Here is a 25,768-nt window from a genome sequence, read left to right on the forward strand (position 1 = left end):
AAAGGAAAGGATTTTGTTTATTATATTTGGACTGTCAACTTTTTACATTTTAGCTGTAACAAAACATGAAGGGCGAGTTGTACGTTTGCATTAGGGAAGTGAGTCAGGATTGATGGACAATATTTCTAAACGGCAATTTCTCAATCTCACCATAGATTCTCAGAAGAGATTTTGGTGTGGACTTTGACTGGGGCCCCTGTGGCACATAAACATGCTTGATTCTAAGCTGCTGCATCTTAAGGCTTGTGTGTGTATGATTTGTTATCATCCTGGAAGATTAACCTCTGCCTCTCTCTCAGGTGGTTTGTAGCCCATAATTTCTACCACCTTCTTGCCAATTCTGCTCAGCTTCAGAATAACTGAAGGTAACTTAGTAACTTTACTGTAGTATAAAATGGCACCATATGAAAACATATACTGTCCCTTTAAGGAGGTTGTTTCTTTGTGTATGTTTTTTTTTTTTATTCATTAAACTTTAGAGTCCTTTACATTCTGAAATTAAATTACACACATAATTGTTTACTGCTTAGGTGATTTCTGAATACAATTATTGGCACAGAAGCTTTGTGCCAGAGTGCCTGAATACAAATGCACAACAAGCTTTTCCGAGTTTTATTGTAAAAGAAAAAAGCCTGAAAAAGCCAAGAGTTTTAGTTTTACCTTTTCAAAACTGTGTCATTATAAGAGTTTATGAAACCAAAACATGACTTTTCAAAAACACATTTAGTTTCTTTGTAACTTCACATTAGCATTTCGTTTGGGAGTTTCCAGAATTAAGATACAAGAGAAACTTTTGGAGTTTTTCGACACAATGAAGCAAATGCGTTTATTAAAACATTAAGTTACTTGTATAACATCATTTCAGACACAAAATTAGAAATCACATTACATTGGCATTTTATTTTCTAATGATATCACATCCATAAGAAATACTCTGTTTGATCAAAGCTAACAATCACTAAGCCATGAAGGATTGGCAGTGAATTCTGGCAGTTTTTTTTCTCTAGCATAGGCAATAAATGCAGCCCAACTCCTTCCTCATACTCCAAATGATAGCTTCAGCAGCCTCACTTGCGCATGAAGTGAGATATGATATCAATAGGCAGTGGGAAGATGATGGTGGAGTTCTTCTCCGCTGCAATGGTGTTGAGAGTCTGCAGAAAGCGGAGCTGCAGGGCTGATGGAGACTCTGCAATAACAAGAGATGCCTCCTTCAGGGCCCGGGAGGCATTCATTTCACCTTCAGCTGCAATCACCTGTAGCAAGAGACGGATATTAAAATAAAGCAAAAACACAACCCAATGAGCAGATTTTATGTGATGCTCTTGTCTTTTTTGTTTTTATTTTATCTTGTTCAGTGTCCTGACCTTTGCCCTGGCCTCTCGAGCTGCTTCAGCTTCGGCAGCCATGGCTCTCTGCAGCTGAAGAGGCAGTTTCACATCTTTGATCTCCACACGTTCCACCTTGATGCCCCAGTTGTCCGTGGCTTCATCCAGACTTGACTGGAAAAATAGAGAAAGAGGATCATTACCTCATATTTGAAACTAATATTATGTGTTGTTCATTTGAAGAAAACAAAAGGCAGCATTATATTTAACAAAAAATCTTTAGCAAGTTTAAAAGTATCTTTTGAAAATAATTACCTTAATTAAAAGCATACTTTTAATTAAGCTCAAATGTTTTTTATTGGTCTGATAATATTTTAATCTTAAATGCCAGGTTTTCATTAGATGTAATCATAAAATCATCCTATTTAACAGAAATAAAGGCCTGTAAATATCAGTCTCTGTGTACATAATGTGTTTTGTGTGTTTCAAATTGTTAATTAAGTAATTGAAATAAATGAACATCTTAAAAAAAATTATTTATTGAAAATAACTGAATATATATATCAAGAGGGAAATCTATTTTGTATAGCATGGGCTCAGATGGCCCAGGGTTTGGGAAGGACACGACCCCCTAAACCCTAAGATTCACAGTGACCTAGTCCAAACCTAACGCCCGAATTTACATTACTGGTAAAACTGACACTTCATAATCAGCTAACTTGATAAATTTTCATTGCAGCTTGCATTAAGAGACCAGTGTTTTTGAGAAGAAAATTTTTGTTTTTCTGTGGTACACAGTGTACTACAGAAACACAAGTGTTACTAATGACATAAATAGCTTCAATCTGTATAAACTCCCACAGAGTAGGGCATACTTGACTTATTCTCAGGGGGACTCAGTGTGGAATAAACGTGATAAGTTGTTCAGTGGGAAAATTCTGCTCCGTGGGAAAAAGTCTCCACATTAAACAGTTTTTTATGTGAGACTGAGCAGATGAGAACAGAGGAGAACAGCTGACAGCAGTGTGTTGCTCTGAGCAGTAAGTCAAGAGGACATACAGTATCACTGCAACTAGTGCACTAACAAAACATAAAGTTTCCCTTTTATTTAACCATAAACAAATTACAATGAGAAATTTGAAAAATTGTGCCCTGTTTTTATTTTTGGTATTGTCGGTTTTCTAAGTCAGCTTTTAAATGAATAAATAGATAAATAAAAATACATTCCATTTCTCTCATTTTATTTTGAAACAGAGAACATAAGGAACTACGCATGGATTGAGAACACCAAACTGATATGTATTGGTTTGTGTGATTTGTAAATGGAGAACACAGAAGAATAACGGATGACTTCACCAAATTTGTTACTAGCATCTTTAATCTTCTCTAGCTAAAAAACTAAAAAACTCAGAGTCTTTCTCAAACCTGGACGTAATATTTTTTACATTACTTGCAGAATATCTAAACCCCAATAAACCCCAAATCCTAACACAATTTGTGGTTTCTGAAACCTTTATTTGATTTGTCAAAGTTCAGACATTAATCTAGTTTGATCTAGCTGCATCTGAAAAGTCTGACCGATTATTCCCCCTAAGTCTAAAAATCCTAACTGCGCCCCTGCTGTGAAGTATTCTGGTTCAGAAACCTGTCCCATGTACATCTACAATAATAATTACCCTTGGGGTGAACTTCATAACTTTCCAGGCCTTTGGCAAACACATTGATCATATATGAATCAGGAAAGACTTAAGAGCCCTTTCAGCTTCTATACCTGCATGCTGTGGGCGATGCCCTCCCGATCAGACAAGACCTCTGCGAGGTTCTTGGTGCCAAGAACATTTCTGAGGGTGGTTTGTGCCAGCAGCCGAGTGGCGAAGTCAGCGTTAGTCACGTTGGCCACAGAGGCGATGGGGTCGCTTACTCTGAAGTACACAACACCGTCCACACTCACAGTGACTGAATCCTTAGTGAGAATCTAGAGCAAGAATACACATTATAGATATGATATTAAACTGACTTTTACATGAAATTTCTCTGAAAGTGTGTTGTTGTGTGCCTCTTGCCTCTTGTGGTGGGATGTCAAATGACACAGTTCTCAGATCCACTTTCACAATAGAATCGGTGCATGGCAAAATGAAGAAAATTCCTGTCGATATGCAGAAAAAGGTGGAGGTAAGAGTGTTTTGCTTAAGCTAACAAAGAGTAGGACAAAAGTAGAATAGACATGATTACTACACCTGGTCCTTTTGCCTTTCGGTCTGTGATGCGACCAAGTCTGAAGATGACGGCTCGCTCATACTCCTGAATAATCTGCAATATTGGCCACAATCAGTTCATCTTCTTGTTTGCACTGAAACGAAATGGGTGATTTCTGGTGTTCAGCTCACTCACCTTAAAGCAAGCCCAGATTGTTATTGGGAAGGTCAAAAAAACGAAAAACCCTGAGAGAATGACCAGCACCCAGCCGCAACATCCCAGAGATCCAACCGGCCCTTCAGCTAGTGAAAGAGAAAGCAAAGTTTATAAAACGTGTTAAGAAACAGAAAATGATTTTACACATTTCTTGATTGTAAAGAAATGCCTTTTTTTGTTCTGTTTCTTTGTTTTGTTTTGTTTTGTGGCACAAGTATGCTGCATATGTAGTAATTAAATATGAAACAGATAAAGATAAGGAGGGTAAGAAATGCAGCTTGAGTCTGAAGGTTACTCTTCAAACCCTGGATGACTGTGTTGAGGATTCATAGCCTCCATTCATGGGATGCTTCTGCTACATCAAGAGCCACCTGTGAAATACCTACTATAACAAAAATCTGAATCACTGAACAACTGCCAATATACAAAAGTAAGGTTAGAAGTTGAACTTTAGCATTAAACATTAAAGCATTACATTTTTGTTTGGACTGTACCCTAAAGAAAAGTTAATGCTTTATTTCACAACATGTATTTTTTGTTTACTTGTGATCCTAAATGCCAGTGACAGTTAAAAGGTGTGTCAAAGATTTATTTTATGTTATTATTGAGTTCATGGCAGAGCACCCCCAAGCAAAAACATATGTACAAAGATCAACTATTAAAATATTGACTTATGCAACATGATCTCTGGAGTAAAGCTTTGTGGAAAAAGGAAAGTAATAACACACAACTAATGCTGCTTCCAACTTGAAGTGATTAATGGATTTGCAGATGAGAAGCCATGAGGATATTTCCTTTTGTTTGTTGTTACCAGAGAAAACACAATCACATACTGATGGAAAGTTTTATCTTTTGTGGCTTTTGCTTTAAGTGTCAGCGCCCACACAGACACATTTAAACCAAAACCACATTATACCAGGTCACAGGAAATCAGTTGAACAAACAGAAAAAGCTTCCTGTTGTTCAAACTAAAAAAATTTCCCAGCTGCAAATTTTTTTAAAAATCTTAGGGACAGTTATTTTTTTACGGCGCTCAAGATCTTTCAAATCAAACACAAAAAAGCTAAAATGGAATGATTTGCAACACATGCTGTATTTGTGAATGTCAACAAATGTAGCAAACCCTTTTCTTTAGCATAAACTGTCATGATTTGCAGTGTTTGAGGTGGTGAGGTAGACGCTAGACCCAGGTTAAATGAGTAATGATGTAATTTTAATGAATAAATCCAAACAAAGTCCAAAAACCAAGGCAGCACTGCTTGAACAGAATCCAGGGCTCAACACAGGTAGCGACAAGGTGAACGAATGGACAGGAACGACAGACTAAGGAACAACAGATGTAGCGAGACGTAACCTAGACGTAAGAAGACGTAGGACCCGACAAAGACACAGAGACACAGGTGACACTAAATACACAGAGGGTAGTCAGGGAACGAGACACACCTGGGAACTTATCAAAGGGAGACATGACAACACGGAGACTCAGACACACAGGAAACTCAAAATAAACACACAGGAAAACACAGAACATGACATAAACTGCTTTCACGTGATGAAAAAAGAAAGAAAACAGGGTCATATTGTAATCAGTTCCAGTTTTATAGATCAGTGTTTTGTGCATTTTCAAATACTGTATAGACAATTGCTCTATTGTATTTTATAAAAAGAAGCACTTATCTAAAAAACTCAAATGGTAGAAAATGTACATACTTGTGGGTTAAAGCCCTGAAAAACGGTTTCTTTTTGCTTGGCTTAATACAGTGTAGAAAATGCTACAGAAGCTAAAGAAGCAAGTAATTCTCAGTCATGTGATTCAGTGACTGTTTATCTTAATGACATGTGATTTCTGTTTCTAAGCTAATAGAGGTCTGCTATCCTCTAGTTGTGTCACTGCTTTTTGTGTTCTTATCTATTCATGAAGTACATTTAACTCCTAATGTCATAATTAACAGTGAAAACCCGTCATGTAACATACAGAACACCTGGTCAGGATTAGATACAGTCTTCAACAACCAAAGAAAAAAAAACTATTTATAAGTAGTGATAACAGCTATACTACATGACACAGACTGTTAAGTCATATTTAAGCATGCAAATGAAACAGACAAAAAAATATTTGGCTTACATATTAGCTTATCGCTGCTCACTCCTCTCCTCTTCTGGCTTTCCATCTGGTCCTCCATTTCCATGTGCTGCCCAGAGTTGAGTGAAATCCCCAGAAAAATATACTAAAAGGGTTGTAAAAGTGTTTCTAACCAAGAGGAAGTGATCCAGCCTTTTATAGCTGCAGCGCAGCAGTATCATGTTCCTTAAAGTGGAGGCGTGGCTTTGACTGTGAGCTGATCATCAACTGAGTGGAACCAAAACTTCACCCAGGTTAAAAGATAATGTAGTTGTAAAATAATATATCTTGTGGGGCAGGGCTGAGAGACCACAGAAAAATTATTTTTTGCATGATATATAGTAAGTGTTACATACAAATAATCTTTGAGTTATTTAAATAGATACAATGACAGAGAATTGTATATCCATAATAGGTTTAACAAGTTAATTATATACTGTAAGCACAATAATTTTATTTAACTTATGCAATCTAAATTATGGAGCTATGTGAACAAGCTTTCTTTAACATATTGATTGAATTATATTTTTGAGTATTTATGTGCTAAAATGAAGATTTCCTTCATTCACTCCTGTAGTTATTATATTGGCATAACTGTGTACAATGTATAAAAATAGCCATGTTTTTTACAATTTATACAGCAGCAGAATTTCTGAGGGTTTGGGATAGATAAGAATTTAATATTTTTAATGTCCTTTAGACAGACTGGATGCTATCTGTCCATTTCACTTCAAATTAAAAGAGGAAACCATTTAAATTGTAAATTCCACTATTTTCAACAACTTTCCAGGAGATAATGGAGTCAAAATAAACTGTATATTTTGAATAAAATTGATTATGTTCAAATATATTTGAACATTTATAAAAGGTTTTAGAAACATTTTCCTGAAAATATTTCTAAAAAAAAGTGAACTATTCAGAAAAAGTAAACATTAATAGGGAAAAGAAAATATTACATATTTCAGATCCTCTTCACAGTTATAATACAGAGAATCTTGAAGAAACATAACTGCTGACAGAGGAAGAGGATCTGAAAAACATCCTTTTTTTATTTCCCTATTAACATTTACCTTTTCCGAACTGTTCATGTTTTTTTAGTTTAAGTTTAGTTTAGTTTAGTTTAGTAAAACCATTTTTTAAATGTACAAATATATATATAAGTATAGTCAACTCTATCAAAAACAAACATAGTGACAGCACATTCATAAAAATTCTGGTAAATGTTAACTACAGATACAGCCTTGACTTCTAAGTTGAGTAGTAAATAGTCGTGTCCATGTTCTCTGTATTGCACTGATTTTTGTGTCTAAAGCGGACATTAAATCAATCATTTAAAAAGTTCATAAAAATTTTATAGTTATCAATTAAAAATATTTGTGAAATGACAATAACACAATTTCAGATGAAAATTCTAAATCTATGAAGTTTTTGAGAGAACTGTATGCAAATACTTATCTATGGGAGAAAATGTTTAGCGATTACAATCTGTCATTTGTTTGGAAAAGGTGAGATAGTGGAAAATAGAGATGAATGGAAACAGTGCTAAAGGAATATCATGCCCGGCAATCCTTGTGACTAATCGACACCTGACTGGTCACCTGTATTGAGCAATAGTACGGATGTCAATAAATATTATAAAGGTTGACTGGAAGTGTGGAGTGGAATTATGAGTATTGCATATATATATATATATATATATATATATGAAAGGGGGACATAACTTAAGGAGTTACTCAAACTTAAGGATTCATAGCATATGCACAACAAGAAAGAGTTTTTGTATTTCAATTCATGGTATAAAATTATGGAACAAGTTAAATGAGGAGTTAAAACAAAGTCAAATTTCAATTCAGTTTAAAAGGATATATAAGGAGGTCACTTTTCACAAGACAGAAATATAGGTAAGAGCACAAATTTGTATATGTAAATTGAGGCCAACACATATGTTAAGATTATTGTGGAACAAAAAATGTGTCTTGCATTCCTTGTTCATGTGATTTTTCTTGTTCTTGGGATTTTATACAATCATGTTCGAAATAAAAAAATAAATAGAGAGACAGACAGATATAGATGCATATGTATGTCCAACAAGTTCTTATTTCAGATAAAAAAACATATACTGTACTTTATATTTCATCTAGGATGGGTAATTTTATTTAAAGGGCGTCCTGACAGTCAATGCAACACAAACAGAAACAACTACAGAAACTAGATCACTGAGAAAATGTGGAACATATGGAAATACAAATATGACAAATCCAAAATAAAATGTTCATCATTTAAAACAATCTGTCAACTGTGTATGTGAACGGCAACATCAATAAACATAATTTGTTCCTTTAATTTAAAGAAAAAAATGGTATGAACAATTCATAAACACATCAATCAGCCTTGTGTTACCAGGTGTGTGAAGAACATAAACATCACTGTTCATCTTCCTCTCAGTAAATGATCTGATGATCATGAAGTTAAATTATTTAATCAAATCAAAAAGTGAAACTCAGCTGGAAATCTCGAGATGGTTGTGAATCAAAACTCACTTAAAAGTTTAGGTGATATTCGTACAGACAGTTGGATCCCATGTCATTGGGTAAGACCTTCAACAGCCGTGACACACAGACAGATACACCCAATACATGGGATACAACTGTAGCATCACTGTCCCTAAAACAGGGACAATGATGACAGCATCCTGTCAAAGCTAAAGAGCTACTCGTTTCTTCATTTGAAAGTAAATGTCTTTCATTTGAAAATCATTTAATTCAATCCAATCAAATTGAATTCAGTTATTGAGATAAATTAGCATTTCATTGGTATTCTACATTATGTCATGTAGCTGTATATCTGGTCAAATACTACTGTACAGGAATAGTCAGACTAAGTTTGTAAAAAAAAAAAGAAAAAGGGAATGACAGTAAAATACTCACAGATATATACATCAAAAGTCCAAAACTTGACCAAAGCTGCCAAAAATCATTTTTTAAGATGTAACACTCCCACTCTTCACACAACAGAAAATATTTACAAGACTGAATCTGTTGAAGAGTGAAAAAGTAGCAAACCTATAAAATAAAAATCATCACACAGGACCCGAATCTCTGCTCCAATCAGGCCAACTGGGAGGAGATTTATTCAGCACATCTGTGTACTCATTACAAGGTACATTACAGAAAGTCTGCTACTTTTTAATGGTCGCAGGGCCTTTTATAGGATTTTATATATACTGGTGTCTATTTGGATGTTTTACAAAATGGCGTCCTTTTCTTCCACTTGTGCAGATCTCTTGGCTCATTTCATGCTGGATTCCTATGAGTGTGTTCAGGAACTGTCCACACCTGAGGCATTTCAATACTTAGTTGCAAATGTTATTTCATATCTCTTCCTGACTTTTCAGGCCTGGGATATTTTCTATCACACAAACACATTCCTTCCAGATCAAAATGACCTTAGACATTACACTGACCAAAACTGCACAAACATCATAATTATTCCTGTAAAAATTCATTTCACAAGCAGCAGGTCGGTGGTAAGTTCACATTGTGATAACAGGTAAACGACATAATTTATATGTCCATTCGCTTTCCTGCTGAATCATATAAAACAGTTAATCATGAAAGCTATAATTTTACATTTGTCATATTTTGCATAATTCTGTAATAAATGTTCATAATAATTATTAAAAACAGGCAAGTCCAAGCTATTGTTTCAACTAGTCACAATCTATGTGTTAAACCTCACAACTTTGTTGCTGTTATTTACAACTCCTACCTACTATTTATTACAAGTATGCCATACTTATCCAGACTAGTGTTTCTTCAATTTAGACGGTTCTTCTGTAACACACACAGAAATGCAACAGTGCTGTTTTGTAGTCCTGAGGGTTCAAGGCCAGTGACACATTACCTCCTAAGAGGACAGGGAGAGGCAAGGCATCGGGGTCAGGGTCTAAGTTTGAATGTGTTGAACGGCATGTTTCACTGCCAGCCCAACTGGGGATGTAGTCCTGGCTGGAGAGAGAAGGGGTTTCCAGGACCAGGATGGTAGTTGGGTTGAGGAGGAAAGTTCTCTAGTGCAGATGTAGAATGAGCCTGAAACACAAGAAAATAGCTGGGTTTTTATAACAGTCTATTAAAATGATAGTCAAATACTTTTGACCATCAGCTGAATGCATAAATACTTCAGCATGCTGTTTTTATGGAACATGCCTGAAGTAGAGCAGACGACATCGACGGGTTGTGGAGGCCGCTGAGAGCAGCAGCGGAGGCAGAGGGAGGGAAGCCTGGTACTGGAGGGAAGGAGAGTAAACCAGGGAATCCACTGCCTCCAGGAGCCTGGAGCGCGCCGCTCAAACTGGAATGCATAAATACTTCATGAGTGCTTGATGGGAAAAGCTTGCAATTTCCTCAGGAGTGTTACAGCTGAACTCTATTATAGTGTTAAAGTTTTTTTTTTAACCATGTTTTATTTTCTATCACATAAACACAGTTTAATGTGATAATACACAGACTCCACCTGTGTGTAATTTGTAAGTGTGCAATATGAAAATTTAGGGCCGATCAATACCTAATGCTGTTATGGCTGTTTACCGGTATTGTAAATATTTTCCTTTTGACACGAAGGAAAAAAACATAACCAGACTACAGACATTAATTCTCCACTTCAGTGAAACACCCCTCAGTCTGCACTGCATCGTGTCACTGAAAGATTCAGCTGTCTTCAAAGAGTTATGAGTTTTCCAGCCACATAGTATAATTTTATAGCACAAACAAGTAGCTATAAATAAATCAAATATGACTACAAAGAAATCTGACGTCGCAATTGCCTTACAATTTGGCCTCTGTCTCTTTAAAAAGTTTCTGCTCTTTCTGAAACTCTGCATCCAGAACGTCAACACATTTACATTCCTCTATCAAGCATTTACAAATGTTCATAGAAGCACTGGACAAAAAGTTCAAATAATAAGCCCAGCACAGTTCCACCGGGTGGTTGCCATTTGCTGCTGCTAGTTTGAAGGAGATGAGTGAGGAAGGTGAATGAGAAGAGTGCTTGGTTCCCTTACAAACCCGAATGGATACCAAGGGAGGTTTAAAGATTTCTCAAACATGCATGAAAAATTTGAAGTAAACACTCTAGTTATGTTTCTGATGAGGGAATATCATTATAACATGATGTAAACCTATTTTTGAATACTGATAATAGTAGTACATTTTTTTCCGTTTAGTTTTTTTTATATTAATTGCTGGCTTCTATTCACTCCTCCTGAGGGAACACCTGCTCTTTCAGCACATGAAATGGCATCAAAAGGTTACGCTTCTGCCTCCGAGATTAAAAATAACTGGCAGTCATTATTCTGCCGAGCTGGCAAAGAACATGGACAAAGTCCACGCTTGAAATCCTAGAGTAAAAGCACAAGAGGAGTTTGCACAGAGTAGGGGAAGCATTAGGTTCGTCATGCACAACAGTGGTGGAAAATTGATAGGCAGGCTTTATGATACCCGTACGTTTTGATTTTACAAGCAAGTGGAAATCAATGTCACATTTTTCCACTCATTGTGTGGTAATTCTACCCGCTGTTTACTGTGCTGTGCCATTATTAGAAAAAGAATGGATGAAAAAGCAAATATAATTGCCATTCAAAGTCTGAACCCTGAACTTTATGTTTGTTTAAAGTACATGAACTTAATGGCGTACTACCTGGCAAACTGAATAAGATTATTACACTCATGTGACATAATAAACATATCATAGTATTGTGTAGGCCAGTAAGAGATTATCGCAGTACGATTAAAAGTAATAGGCTTTTTAATGTTTTACTGTTTTTACACAAACAACAATATATAATGTGATCCAAATGCTTTTATTTAAATATTCATTGTTACTGTTGTTAAATGAAAATCATTTTATGCGAACTTTGAGTTAAATAATGTAATTTTTGTGATGATTCACATGAAGAGAACACAAAGCATCCTGACGTCATTTCAGGGTACTCTGTCTTGGAATGGATGAAAGATGAAGCAACTTTTGAATATTTTATTTTACAGAGAAGACCTGTAATGTTTTAAGCCCAGAGCATGTAAGCATCATGGGTGCATGCAAACACCAGGTGCTGCTACGCAATCGATCTTTACGGTGTTGGCTGGGACACAATACTCGTGTGTTTGCTTTTCCTCTCGGATTACAATTTACCTGTAATTATAGAGCCTTTAGCTTTACTTAAAATATAAGAATAAAAAAATATTCTGCTTACTCCAGCAATTGTTAGGTTATCTCAATAAAAATACTCTAAACCTCAAAAAGTGTATGATGTAAAATTTAAAATCTTTAAAATATATTGTCCTCTAAGCACTGTGTGTAACAAGTGTGTGAGCCTTATTTCAGTCAGCAGACTGGGAGTAAAACTGTAAATTTTAATTGTATTTTGTTAAAGCCTTGGTATACCTTTAACAACCCAAAATATTGTGGTGTGAACATCTGAGAAAAAATCAAGTTCACATACCCTGGCTGGAAATTGGAGCTGAAAGCAGATGCAAACCCTGGTAACACTGGTGATGAAGAGGGAACCCCAACTGTGGCTGCCTGCAGCGGGGCCACAGATGCAACTGAGGATGGAGTGGCTCCTGATAGTCCCATGAATGAAGGCAATACAGGGCTCCTGGTGCCGCCCCCACCTGATACAGCCAGTCCAGGAAAGCTTGTGGGGTTAGGCCCAGCAGAAAGGCCTGGGAATATAGAGGGGGCAGAGGTGAGGCCTAGAGCGAAAGGTGAAGCTGCAGAGGGGGCAGCGCCAGGGGCTAAGCCCTGGTAGACAGAAGACGGTGGATGGTTGGTGGAGGGAGGCACTGTAGGCACTGATGTAGGAATGGTGGCAGAGGGAAGAGAAGAAGACAGCGCCGGAAAAGGGGACAGACCTGGATAATGAGTTGCAGCGGGGCTGGCAGATATTGCTTGGAGGCCAGCGATAGCAACCTGAGTAGGGAGAGACACTTGAGGAGAACCTGAGGGGTGTGTCAGACCCAAAGAACGTGCAAGGGCAGCTTGAGCTGAACTAGGTGTCACCAGTGGGCTGACTGACGGCGTACCAGAACGAGACGTGCCCTTAAAGGCTGAGGGTACGGGGCTGTTACTGCCACTGTTGCTGCCCCCAGAATGTCTGTTCAGGGATCCAGCCACAACACCCTGAGCTTGAGCCTGGCCTGGGTGGACAGGGGAGGGTTTTGGACTGGGTCCCGGGGTGGAACAGTTTGGGATAACTGGAGTAGAAGACCCAGGAGTGAGAGGGGAAGGGGTATAACTTCGGATCACTGAACCAGATGGGTTACCTCCTTGTGGGTGCATGCCGGAGAAGCTGGGCCCTGACTGCTGGTCCGCAGACTGGGAATAGGCCCTCTGCTGAGCTGAACCGATGGAATTTGACTGCGACTGGGAGTCTTGGCCACTACGGGAGGCAGCAGGAGTCCCTGGTCGTGAAAGGCCATGGAAGGGGGAAGAGGAAAAACCCCCATTGCTTGGGACAGGAGTTCCACAAGGAGTCCCCGAAGGGGTGTGGGCTTTAATGACAGACGAAGGTGTAGGTGTGACTTGACCACTGGGGGTATGGGGTCCAGCTTTGATCACAGATGGAGATGGAGCTGGGGAAGGAGAGGGGGCATTCAAGTTGTGGGAAGGTACCATCCCTGGAAAAACTGGTGTAATTGGGGTAGTTGGGGGAGGTGGCTGAGAAGGTGAAGCCTGGGGTGGGGCAGGGGTAGAAGGAGTGGACCCATGAGGAATGAGAAGTGGCCCACTGTTGACTCCAGGTGTGGTGTTCTGTGGATTCCCAGGTTTGGTGTAACCTGAAAATAACATAGAGGTTGTCAAAAATTATATTCAATTTATAATTAAGATATCTGAAAAATAACTATTGTCAGTTATGTTGTGATATATTTAATTAATATTAAAATAAGCCAAATCATTTGCATAATGTGTATAAAAGAAGAAAAAAAAGCAAGGAGGAATAGCAAAGACGCATTCCTACATGCAGCTTTTTATGGGTATTTGAAAAAATAGTTTTAAAAAGCATCTCCATCTTACCTTTGGGGAAATTTCTGCATCATGATTTCAGGTTGGTTTGTGCTTACATTAACTTTTATCACAGCTAATAATTCTTCTCATCTGTGGTTTGAACCTTAAATGCTTCAGTTAAACCAAATGAGAGAAATTTGGTAGCAAGTGATCTCCCCAAAGGGTTTGGAGAATGAACAGCTGCATTTTCAAGAATGTTGGAATGTCTTGTTAAATCGAAATAAAAGCAAAGCCATCACTGAACTCTTCAAATCTCCCACTGCGCTCATGCAGGGAATGGGCAGTCTATTTTAGATGTCATTAAGTGAGAGGTGGGATCTTGAAAATCACCAGCAGTACATGTCCACCCTCACTTATTTAGCTAAACTGACTGCTGATCATCAGCTGTTAACTTTTGATTGTGAAACAAAATCACAAACTTGAGCAGTCAGAAAAAGAAAAACTTGCTTCTTTCTTTTATTTATCATTATCCTTTATCATCATTACTTGATTATATCAAAAGTGTCATTTCATTGAAATACAGGATCTCAAACCTTTTTCTTTTGAATCTTACAAAACAGACCAACTGTTTTGGAAACCCAGCTGTAGTTCCAGTGTAAAAAATAATATTGCAGTTAAAAAAAGACTACCCCAAGCAATGAATGTTAAATGGAAACAGAAAGAATACTTCTAGAGAGTAAAATACTAAGTGTCCAAGTTTAAATTTTAAATATCTTTTTGTCTTTAGAAACCCAAACCTATTCTCACAAGAAAAAATGTATACTCTGACCAGATAACAGAAATACCTCTGATATTCTGCAAGGCACAAAATCTGAAAATGGAGCACTGGAGCCAAAATGCTTCCTCCTTTGTTTTTGTGTGTGAGAGCCTCGATATTTCCTTAACGGTGCTTTCAAAACCTAACATAACTAATGTTCCATCTATCTATCCATTTTCTTACACCCTTGTCCCTAGTGGGGTTGGGAGGGTTGCTGGTGCCTATCTCCAGCTAACGTTCAGGGCGAGAGGCGAGATTCACCCTGGACAGGTCGCCAGTCTGTCACAGACATAACTAATCTTGCAGTACATATAATTAAAGACAATTTAAAATAAATCCATTTGCTTACAGGAATCATACATTTTCTACTCAAAAATTCAGACTCAGACTCATGGATGTTTTGGAACATTTAATTACATGTATATGTTTCTGAAATTATGAAACAGCAATGTTGGAAGTTGGGCTTCCTATTTAACAATGTGGTGACGTTTTTTTTTGACATCTAAACAACCTTAAATAAACTTAGTTCCAAAGCACTAAGTTTAATCTTACAATGAAGTCTTGGGATGGCAGTTTGTCATCATTAATATGTTTGCAAAAAAAGAAATAGGAGTGTTAATTATATTTTTCCATCTAAACAGTTTTAGAACTACAAATCTAGTTAAAAACTGTGAAGATTCTGGCTTTGATTTGCAGTTAAAGCAAGAAACATTACAGTGAACTTTTTATATATATTTGTCATAATACTATATATTATCATAGATTTTTATATATATTTTTATAATCACTTTTATTATTTCTGTTATAGCCATAAATGCTCTAGAATGTTGTCTAGTATAAGATATTACTAGCCCATCCCTAGCATTTACCCACAATATATAGATAAGAACAATGTCATAATAATAGTAAACTGCAATATGTTGCAATTTGTAGTATTTTTCTGGTCAATCAATGTGCTCCAACCAAAGTTAAACTGAAATCAGTTACCTGGTAAACTGAAGAAGCAACAGGTGAGCAGCATGCCAGCAAGGTAAGCTGCAAGCTTCAGAAAGAGTCTAGGCACAACTTGCCTTAAAGGAATCATACCTGCTATTTTGTGAGAAGAGTGGTACGGGGGAGGGGGCACGTTGGCTGTTATGACCCCTCCCACAGAAACAAGGCCTGCGTTGTTGTACGCACCTAAGTAGCAGTTGCAGATATTAAAGTTGTCTGCATTACAAGTGTGACACAAACTTACAGAATAAGCTTCCAAATGGACCAGAATCAATACAAGTCTAACAGTCATAAAACACACCCTGTGACTGCATTCTGTTTTTAAATTACGGGTAGGCTGCATGATGTTCAAAGTAATTCTAAAGTAGGTTACACTGAAGAGACGTGTGCTTTGCTTTGTTGTTTCTTACTTGGTGCGATGGTGGCATGAGGCCGGCAGGGTGGGATAGGGTAAGGAACAGGTCGATGAGGGTTGTAAGTTGAGGGAAACTAAAAACAAAAAGCAAAACATTTAAACACTTATAAAAGTCTATAATACAAACCAAACCTTGTACTGTATGATGTACTTTATTGAGATTCTGGTTTGAAATTGTGGCAACTTTCAGAAGTCACCAAATTGATAAATACGGTAGCGTATTAGGCATTGCAAAACAGCTTATTTTAATGGGTTTGTTCAATACAAATGCCCAAATTTTTTTGATTATTTGTAAAAAATAAACAACAACAAAAAAAACAAAAACAAAGTCTAAAAACCCATTGTCCTATCACTACTACTTCACACACATACTACTTCACAATTATTCACAATCTTGTGTTGATATGCGTCTTAAAATTCCCAATAAAATACATAGAATTTTGTGAATGTCATGTGACAGATTGAAAGTTCCAGCTCGGCATATCGTCACAGGTCCATATCAGTCCCCACATGGACGTCATACAGATGTCCAGTTAAAACAATAAAAAGGAGGTGTGTCTTTTTAGGGCTCTCATCAATCGGTAGCTCAGGGAACATAGTTTTGGAACATAAAAACTTGTGCAATCAGATTTCACCGCATTAGAAGATGTAAGTGACACATATACAAACATACAGCTCATTATCAGTTCTAGACTTACAGGTTTGAAAGGTCCTATAATCCTGGAAGCAATTCCTTTCCCCTCCATACTATTGGAGCCATCTTCTTTTTTCTCACTGTCTTTTTTAATTGGGAGGATTCCCTGAGGTTAGAAGCAAAATCTGTCATTTCAAAACGATCATTCTTAAGAAAAACATAAACATTCAACCTCAGACGAACAAGTTTACTTCTTTTTAATGTATAATTCATCCAATCAAAAAATTTAATGAGCAACCATGTTTCATATCAATGACATTTTATAACAATCTCTATATGTGGGGAAAAACAAAACAAGACTATGTTGTGCATTGAGAAGATAGTAGCAGAACTGCTGTCACTTAAGTTTAATATAAATACAGAAATTTCATATAAATTATATTCAAGTAACTTAGCTATTAAATATTGTTTATACTCACAGGAAAAGTGCCAGTGACCAAGCTGGGCCTCCCTTTAGGGTATGGATTTCCCGGAATCATTCCACAGGATGAGATCATGGCGACAGGAGCCTTGCAACCAACCTTACAAACCTAACAAGACAAAGACATGTGTTTTCGATTAAATGTTTTATTTTATATTTTTAAAATAATAAATTACTTTACTCATTTAGCTCTCAAAGCAGCTACCACATTTTTTTCTTAAAACAAGTAATTCTTGATAAAGTAAAAACTGTTTCGTTTTTTATTTATCTTTGTACTCACCTGCTCTAATATCCTGCGAGCCCGCTTCTTCTCAGATGCGTGTATCCGGAACAGATCCTCCACTGGTCGATAATTCTGAGCATCTAAAATATTCCTGTATGGAAACAGAAATGCCTACTGAATAAACCAACAAACAACTGAAAAATCACAGTGATTTACAAACAACATTTGACCACATTAAATGTTACTTTAAACTGTACTCACAAAGCTATTAATTCCAGGACAACAAGTCTGTCCTTGGAGAAAGTGAAGCAGTTCAGAATGTTTGCAACTTTGGTTGTAGGGATTGCAACCATTTTCTAAAGACAACAGAAACAGGAACAGATACAACATTATGCCTCCATTTTGTAAAGAGTTTTTAAGACATGCCTTGCTACCCTGGTGATGAGAGATTGCTATAGTAGAAGGAGCACTGTGACCACGTGGGATGTGAGGCTGATCAGTGAAAATGAATAGCACAGTCTGGTTTAGTCAAAAGTGCTTCTACTTACATGCTGGAGTGCTTTAACTGCTTTGATCTGCGGTTCTGCCCATGAGAAGTACTTCAGGATTTCCATCACCTGCACACATTAAGTACCTTATTAGAACTATCGAAGTTAAAGAGAGCTCTGGAACAACAAAACAAAAAAATATACTTTCTGTGAAATATAATGCTTTGCAAAATATTCATACCACAGGAACTTTAGCACATTTTGTTACAACTACAACCTAAACGGATTCAGTTACACAGAAGGAAATTGTGAAATGGTTTACAAACTTTCTAACAAATTAATGTCTGAATTGGCAGGAGGGTTACATATTTATCAGTCCTTGGGTCAATGGGTCAATCCTTTTTAGAACCAGCTTTAACTATTATTATAGCTTCACATCATTAGGGTATTTCTGTACCAACTTTACACATCAACTGAACTTTTTGCCCATTCTTTGCAAAAATAGCTCAAGCTCAGTCAGATTGGATGCAGCAATGTCCAAGTGTTGCCAGATTCTCAGTTGGATTCACATCTCTGTCATTCTAACATATACATATAATTTAGCATCTGTATGGTCTCTAACAGGCCTTCTTCTACAGTTGTCATGTATTTAGCCACATCTACCTTCCCAATTTTTCTGACTAGATTCTTTATTCCTACAGAGGAAAAGCACATCTTGATGACACTACCACTACAATGTTTTACGATAGGGCTGGTGCGCTAAGGGTGACATGAGGCCAGAAAGTTTTTCTGGTTTTATCTGACCAGAGCACATTCTTTCACGTGTTTACTCTCTCCTACATTGCATGTGTCAAAGTTGAAACTGGAGTTCGACAGTCTATCGTTTTGCTACTCTTCCATAATCGACCTTAACTGTGCTGGGGCCCGTGAGCTTAGGTAAATGGCCACATCTTGGTATGTTTGCAATCATGCAATATTGTTTCTATGTTTAGATGATGTATTAACTTGTCCCATGAGATGTTCGAAGCTTAAGATATTGTTTAAGCCATTTATATTCTGCTTTAAACTTTTCCACAACTCTTTCTTCTATGTGGTTTAATCTATTTCTTGATGCTGTTTGTTCCTTGACAAACCTCTGAAATCTTTAAACAACATCACCCTATATCCACTCTATTAAGATCAGATTGTGTTGTATAAAATGCAACACAAAGTGTATGATAGTAAGTAACCATGGCATACTCATAAAGATGAAGGAGTCTGGGCGGTACCTTACCTGCTCACTGGAGAAATATCCATGAACCTGCTCTATGGCTCTGATCCGCTGGTCCGTAAGGACGCACTGAAAGAACGTAGACGTTAAACAATATTGTAGACGAAGTAATAACAATTATAAATCAGACATATTTTTAATACCTTTCTTATCTCATCCAAGACGATGTCGAAAGATTTCTTATCCATGTTCGATTATTTGTTATTGATTACAATACAACTAAAAAGGTCAATGTAATATTTAAAATACAATTGAGGTCAAATAAAATAAAAGGCATTCGGATAAGATTAGGTTAAAATCTATTTTCTGTTCCTCGCCTTTAACATAAACTCATTTTTTACTAAAACCAAGACTTAAGACATTATACGAGTGCAGTGAAATATTTAATAATCGCATGGTTAAAATACTCCTTAAGTAACTTAGCTCTGGGACAGTAAACAATGACTTCCAAATAGGGGATATGTCTGCAGAGCAGAACCAAATGTGGCTGTAGCTAACAACAAGCTAGCGTGCTACAGTTATTCAAATCGAGACGACGACGCGACAAAAAGATACAATAAAAAATACACAAACAAATATGTGACCGGTCGTACAGCCAAGTTTGGTTCAAACAGGCTAGTGATAAAATTTCCACCGTTGCAAGCACATTTATAGAAATCGTTAAAATCTGAATGAAGAGTGCAAAAAACGGCACAAGTTCAGCTAGCTGGTGCTGCTGACAGCTGGCGCTAGGACGTCAACAACGAAAGGACACCCGTGAGGGACCTGATTGCAAACATTTGAAGTAGATTTTTTTTTTAAAACAGTAGCTAACAAATAATAAGAGAAAAACACCATATAATATAATTTATACATATTTAACATGGATTCTGCAACATTTCTATTTTACACTTAATGCTATGTTAGTGATTCTATGCAGGCGACTTTTAAACAGCTTACAGGAAGTAAATACAGAACGGGTGTTTGCAGCGGAGCAATATATTGTTTTTGGTCTTATCCTTCTTAGAATAGAAAAATGGACCGGTTTTCGTGGTCAAATGGGCTCTTAGAAATAAACGAAACTTTAGTGATACAGCAGAGAGGTGTCAGACTGTATGACGGTGATGATAAGGTAAAGGTTTATTATTTATTAGCAGTTTTTTTTATTGCTACCAAAACAGAGACGCAAAATTGAGTAAGAAATTCTGTAAATTAGATTGTAGTGAATCCAGGCACTGTTCATTATACATACAAGCATTGGGGAAAAAAATACTTCTATAAAACTCTTCATACTCGAAACATGTTAAGATTATTGCCATAATGAAAAATTACTTCCTGTATTACTACCAGGCAAAATTGGATGTTGGAGTCGCCTTGTTAAGTACACACCGGTTGATCTGGAGGGACGGGAAGAATCACGTAAGGAAATTTTAAATACAAATAAAGCAAAGGTTATTTATTCTCATCTTAAACTGATATTTGACTCAAAGATGAGCCATAAAACAACAGTTTACACATGCAGCATTGTCTGCGGATATGAGATGTGCAGTTATAGTGCTATTACTTGTGGTAGACTCCTCTTATTGTAAACAGTAACTTATGATTGTTGCCATGTAACTTCCAACATGAAACCAAAACTTTGGTCAACATTCACCTTAAATTAAAGTAATTTATTCACATTGCAGGTTTTTGTTCTTGCTTTAACCTTTAAGGTGATTGTTTTATAACACATTATAGTTAAGTACTTTTCAATGATTTCTCTAATTGTGACTTGTGCATTTCTTTTTTCCATTTGTCAGGACTGCTGCATGGCCATGCCCCTGTCTCAGATTATTTTCTTTGAGGAACAGGCTGCAGGAGTAGGAAAGAGGTACACAGAAGTTGGATAGTTAGTTAGCTAGTTTCACTTTCTTTACTATAACAACTGTTCCCACTGTCAAAACTGTAGTTATAGTAAGGTTTAATAATACTTTTGGCCCTATTCCTAACCCTATTTTAATGACTGAGAGATTCTTGAGGAGTGGTGGGGGCAATGTGATTATGAAAAAAATGCACAAGAAAAAAGATTAAAGATAGTGATAAAAAGATGATCACTAATCATAAGTTATATTTCCTCTTTTAGTAGTGTCACACAACTTAAATCTATTCAAAACAGCATTGATTAACTGATTTATTTTTTTTTGCCTTAAAGTGCAAAAATAGTAATCCACCTGCATCCATCACCTGTCAACAAGGAGCCTGGTCCATACCAGAACAGCAAGTACTCTTTCATCAAGCTGTCTTTTAAAGAACATGGGCAGATTGAGGTATTCCCACATGCACACAGTTTTCAGAGCTCATTCTGTTTTAGTCTTTGCACTCTCTTCTTGATTTTCTATTCTTGATTACCTGGCTGGAACTGACGCCGTACCATTTAATTGCAGTTTTACAGGAGACTGACAGAAGAGATTACCCAGAAAAGGTGGGAGAATACGCCAGTTTCACAACCCATCTCAACAGGAACTGGTCAGGTTAGAATTTGAACAAACAACATCCTTCTCAATTTATCTTAATCACAACCCTGTTCCAGGCTACAAGATAAGAGCTAGAGGATTACCCTGATGCAAATGTATGGCTTTAAAGATTCAATCAGATATTTGTGGCCAGTTTAATTGTTATCCACTGGGTGGCAGTCTTTTTTTTTATGTTATTTGAGCTAATTAAACATAGTTTTGTTTTAATCATAGTTAATTTAGTTATTATCCAGTGAAGTTAAACAAAATCCACCATTTTTAAATAGAGGGAGTTTTCTCTGCCATTATGTTTCTTTGTCCTTTGATTATAGTTAACAGCTGTTGAATTTACTGTTTAACTGCGTGCGTTTTTCTTTCCCTTTGTGGCCATGTAGACAGGAAGGACACGAGCAGTGGGAATTGTTGGCATTGAAAGGAAGATAGAGGAGAAGAGGAAAGAAACAGACAAGAACATTTCTGAGGTAATCTCTGGAAGCAAAATAGAAAAAAAGCAAAGGAATGACGGTATTGAGATCCTGTATTTTCAGATGATTTGTGGAAATATCTCAGAAGGCAGAAATGAAATCCTGACATCACATAAGATATCAAAGCTACTAAAGGCAATGATATGAAGGAATAGCAATTTAAAAGCTAACATGAAAGTTGCATTTTAACTGTCTTGTAGTTATGGATAGATTGTTCTGTAAAATATTTGTATTTTACTATTAAATCTTCTAAATATCTGAAGCTTCAACAACTTTTCATATTTGCCTTTAGGCCTTTGAGGACCTCAGTAAGCTTATGGTGAAGGTAAAGGAAGCTTTTATTGTGTTTTCCTGCAAATATATGATGGAAGTTATCTGCAAGTACCTTGCAAAAGTAATCATACCCCTTGAACTTCACAACTGTCAATGTATTTTATTAGGATTTTATTGAACAAAAACAATTGTGACAATTTTTACAAATGAAAATGTTCCATCCATTTGATTTCAGCCATCCTGAGTAAATAGTTTGTAGAACCATCTTTTTGATCAGGAGCAAGTCTGTTTTGGGTATGTCTTTATCTGATTTGCACATTTAGAGAGTGGGTAGTTATTTTTAGGGGACTTTTTTCTGTAAAATAGCTGTGCTATTTAGCTAAATTTAACATACTATTATCATATTTCACCATGTCAATGATGTGCTCAGAGTTACATTTATTGTCAGTTTTTCCCAGGATGTTATCTTGCCTGAAGATATTATCTGACCACAATACCTTCTTCCATATGTTTGTTATGTTCCCTATGTAGCTTGTAGCAAACTGGAGAAAAGGCTTCATATGGCTCCTTTCCAAAGCCTTCTTTTTTTAGCTCCACAACCCTGACATGTCCGGCATATTATACTAATTAGATCACCTCTGAAAGCAGTTGTTGCCTTATATTTTATAAAGGGGTATTAGATTAAAGGGGGCTAAATGCATGTGTATGCATATTGGCATGTATCATTTTTCTTTCTCTATACAGGTAAACACTCCTTTGTGTTGGTTACAATCTTGTTATGTCCCAATAAAATACATTTTTGGTTAGATGACACATTTTGAAGAGGTGAAAGGGGTAGGAATACTTTTGATGTGCAAATGTTCAGTCACAAGTGAAAAGACTGCATATTCTTGATCAATATCAACCTCCAGTGTGATATTCTAAATGACCCTCTAACTGGCAGGCCAAAGAGATGGTGGAGTTGTCCAGATCTATTGCAAACAAGATCAAAGACAAACAGGGAGACATAACAGAAGATGAGGTAAGAATACCAGCAACATCATCAGATACAGTAACACTCTTAAAAATTAAAGTTTTTGCCTTCGTTCTTCAAATTTACTAAAGTATGAATCGGATACCGTATTTCTTGGTATTAACTCATTGATGCTCAAAGATTAGCAACATTTTTTGAATCTACAGTTTTGTTTCTTTTCATAGACAATTCGCTTTAAGTCTTACCTCTTGAGCATGGGCATTGCTAACCCTGTTACGAGGGAAACACACGGCTCTGGTACTCATTATCATATGCAACTGGCTAAGCAACTGGGAGACATGCTGCAGGCTCCTCTAGAGGTGGGTGTCTCATTTGTTTGCTGTCTACACAAGAATAAAACAAATTCATGTTTTATTCTTGGGACTCTTGCATAAATTTCATACTCTCTTTATGCTGCCATCTCAGGAGCGTGGTGGTATGATGGCTCTCACAGAGGTGTATTGTCTGGTCAACCGTGCCAGGGGGATGGAGGTGATGCTCACATGTTGATCGTGTCAGCTGATGCTTCATGTGACATAAGTTGGTAATTTGGACAGTTACACCCCAGACAAACTTCTATGCTTATGCTTTCTTTCCTTTTTCCCCCAGCTTTTATCTCCTGAAGATTTGCTAAACGCCTGCAAAATGTTTGAGTCCTTGAAACTACCCTTGAGGTGAGTTTGACTTGTTTGTCTGTGTGTGTTACATTCCTTAGATGCTGAGCAGGTTAAGTGTTTAGCATTGCAGGAAGCTGACCAGGCTCTTCCTGCCTGGCTTCCTGTTGTGAGAACGTCCAGGCTTCCGCAGTTGTCATTTCCTGTTACTTCTTGTCTTTTTTTTTCTTTTTCTTTTGAAATAACAAAAGCCAAGTTTTCCCATATTGGTTTTGGAATACTGGTCCTTGTGAACCTAAACTTTGTATTTCAATAAAGTAATCATGGACCTTTTTTTAAAAAAAAAAAAAAAAGTGCTGCAACCACAAACCTCTATGCATATACTGGGATTTTATTTGACCAAGGACTGGTGAAGTTAAAGAAGATAAAACATGGGTTTCAAAATTGTTATCTTCTTAAGTTGGAGTGTGAAATCCATATGTGTAAAGCCCTTTTAATCTGATGTCTTGAAATAAAACCAAAGGATATTTGTGTCTCATTAACTTCTTCTTGTTGGTCTTGTTTCAGTTGTTGCCATGTTTTATCCCTTTAGGTCAGATGCCAAATTCTGCATATCAGTCCTGATCAATCACTTCTCAAGTAGTTATAAGATGATCCACGTTTTCCCACATCCAGTTGCAGTGATTAATAAACAGTGCCTTTCTAGCATTTTTTATGTATATATTTTTAATGTATTGATGTCTGTGTTTGTTTTAGCTTTGCTCTAAAATGCCTAACGGATTTCCTTACTTCAGATTTTTTTAGTTTTTTTGTTTTGGCGTCTTGACTTGTGTTTAGGCTGCGTGTGTTTGACAGCGGTGTGATGGTGGTTCAGCTGCAATCCCACAGTGAAGAGGAGATGATAGCCTCAGCTCTGGACAATGTGAGTTTCAACCTTCATGAATGTCTTACCCTAGCTTGTTCCACTATCTGCTAAATGTTTGAGGTATTTATCCTTATTATTTGTCATTGTGATTTGTGATTTAATTGCAGGTGACAGAAAAAGGTTCCCTGACAGCAGAGGAGTTTGCAAAGCTCTTGGGACTTTCTGTTCTTCTGTCTAAGGAGCGGTAAGCTAACATAAAATAGTCATCATCTGTGTCTTATGTTTGACAGTGTTTTTAATGGGGGTTTTTTCCTCAGTTTTGCACATTTGCTCTTCTTTATTTGTGTTCTGTTGCTTTTCATTCTCAGGTTGCTGCTTGCCGAGAAGATGGGCCACCTTTGTAGGGATGACTCTGTTGAGGGTTTAAGATTTTACCCAAACTGTTTTTGATCTGTTTAAGTAAATGCTAAGAATATACGATGAACATGAAAACTATACATGATGAAGTCTGTCTCGTGATGACTCTTGGCTGTTAGTGTGGGTCCTCTTTGTTGTTTTTCCATTTTATTGTATTTTTTAGATCACCTAATCTATGAGGCAAAGTTTTTCTCTTAATTATCGTCTTTCTAAATTACCTCTAAATACTGTATATAAGGAAAATATTCTACATTATTTTACAGAATGCACTTAATGCTCTCTGTTCATTTGATGTACGGTATGTTTTCCACTTTCTTGTCTTTGTGATTTACCTGCAGGCTTATTTGAAGCTAGCACACTGTTATGAAACTCTTGCAGCCTCTAGTATCTGGATCCATTGTTCCAAAGTAAGCCATATATTTTTATAATAAATGGTTGGAAACCTTT

General features: G+C 36.8%; 3 protein-coding genes across 4 annotated transcripts; 1 reads left to right on the forward strand and 2 right to left on the reverse strand.

The window, feature by feature from the left end:
- Positions 1-791: 791 nt before the first annotated feature.
- On the reverse strand, positions 792-6,022 carry stoml3b (stomatin (EPB72)-like 3b). The gene is made up of 7 exons (XM_044141230.1): positions 5,866-6,022; positions 3,720-3,826; positions 3,566-3,638; positions 3,392-3,474; positions 3,100-3,303; positions 1,368-1,502; positions 792-1,256 (listed from the first exon to the last, which is right to left on the reverse strand). The coding sequence occupies exons 1-7, from the start codon at positions 5,927-5,929 to the stop codon at positions 1,068-1,070; spliced, it is 855 nt and encodes a 284-aa protein (XP_043997165.1). The 5' UTR covers positions 5,930-6,022; the 3' UTR covers positions 792-1,067.
- Positions 6,023-8,187: 2,165 nt separating this feature from the next.
- On the reverse strand, positions 8,188-19,928 carry proser1 (proline and serine rich 1). Of its 2 annotated transcripts, XM_044140760.1 has the most exons (12): positions 19,328-19,928; positions 19,188-19,253; positions 17,975-18,043; positions 17,688-17,782; positions 17,484-17,577; positions 17,202-17,312; positions 16,787-16,888; positions 16,084-16,162; positions 15,767-15,859; positions 12,359-13,694; positions 10,068-10,212; positions 8,188-9,950 (listed from the first exon to the last, which is right to left on the reverse strand). In XM_044140760.1, the coding sequence occupies exons 1-12, from the start codon at positions 19,370-19,372 to the stop codon at positions 9,837-9,839; spliced, it is 2,349 nt and encodes a 782-aa protein (XP_043996695.1). In that variant the 5' UTR covers positions 19,373-19,928; the 3' UTR covers positions 8,188-9,836. The 2 variants fall into 2 exon arrangements, with proteins under 2 accessions (XP_043996695.1, XP_043996697.1); XM_044140762.1 differs by lacking the exon at positions 15,767-15,859 and having other exon boundaries at positions 19,328-19,919.
- Positions 19,929-20,106: 178 nt separating this feature from the next.
- On the forward strand, positions 20,107-25,768 carry vps36 (vacuolar protein sorting 36 homolog). The gene is made up of 14 exons (XM_044140763.1): positions 20,107-20,295; positions 20,514-20,582; positions 20,963-21,033; positions 21,355-21,469; positions 21,587-21,673; positions 22,051-22,137; positions 22,433-22,465; positions 23,357-23,434; positions 23,611-23,745; positions 23,852-23,917; positions 24,035-24,099; positions 24,877-24,961; positions 25,072-25,148; positions 25,273-25,768. The coding sequence occupies exons 1-14, from the start codon at positions 20,200-20,202 to the stop codon at positions 25,352-25,354; spliced, it is 1,146 nt and encodes a 381-aa protein (XP_043996698.1). The 5' UTR covers positions 20,107-20,199; the 3' UTR covers positions 25,355-25,768.

This window comes from Gambusia affinis, linkage group LG15, assembly GCF_019740435.1.
Source record: "Gambusia affinis linkage group LG15, SWU_Gaff_1.0, whole genome shotgun sequence".
NCBI classification, from domain to species: domain Eukaryota; kingdom Metazoa; phylum Chordata; class Actinopteri; order Cyprinodontiformes; family Poeciliidae; genus Gambusia; species Gambusia affinis.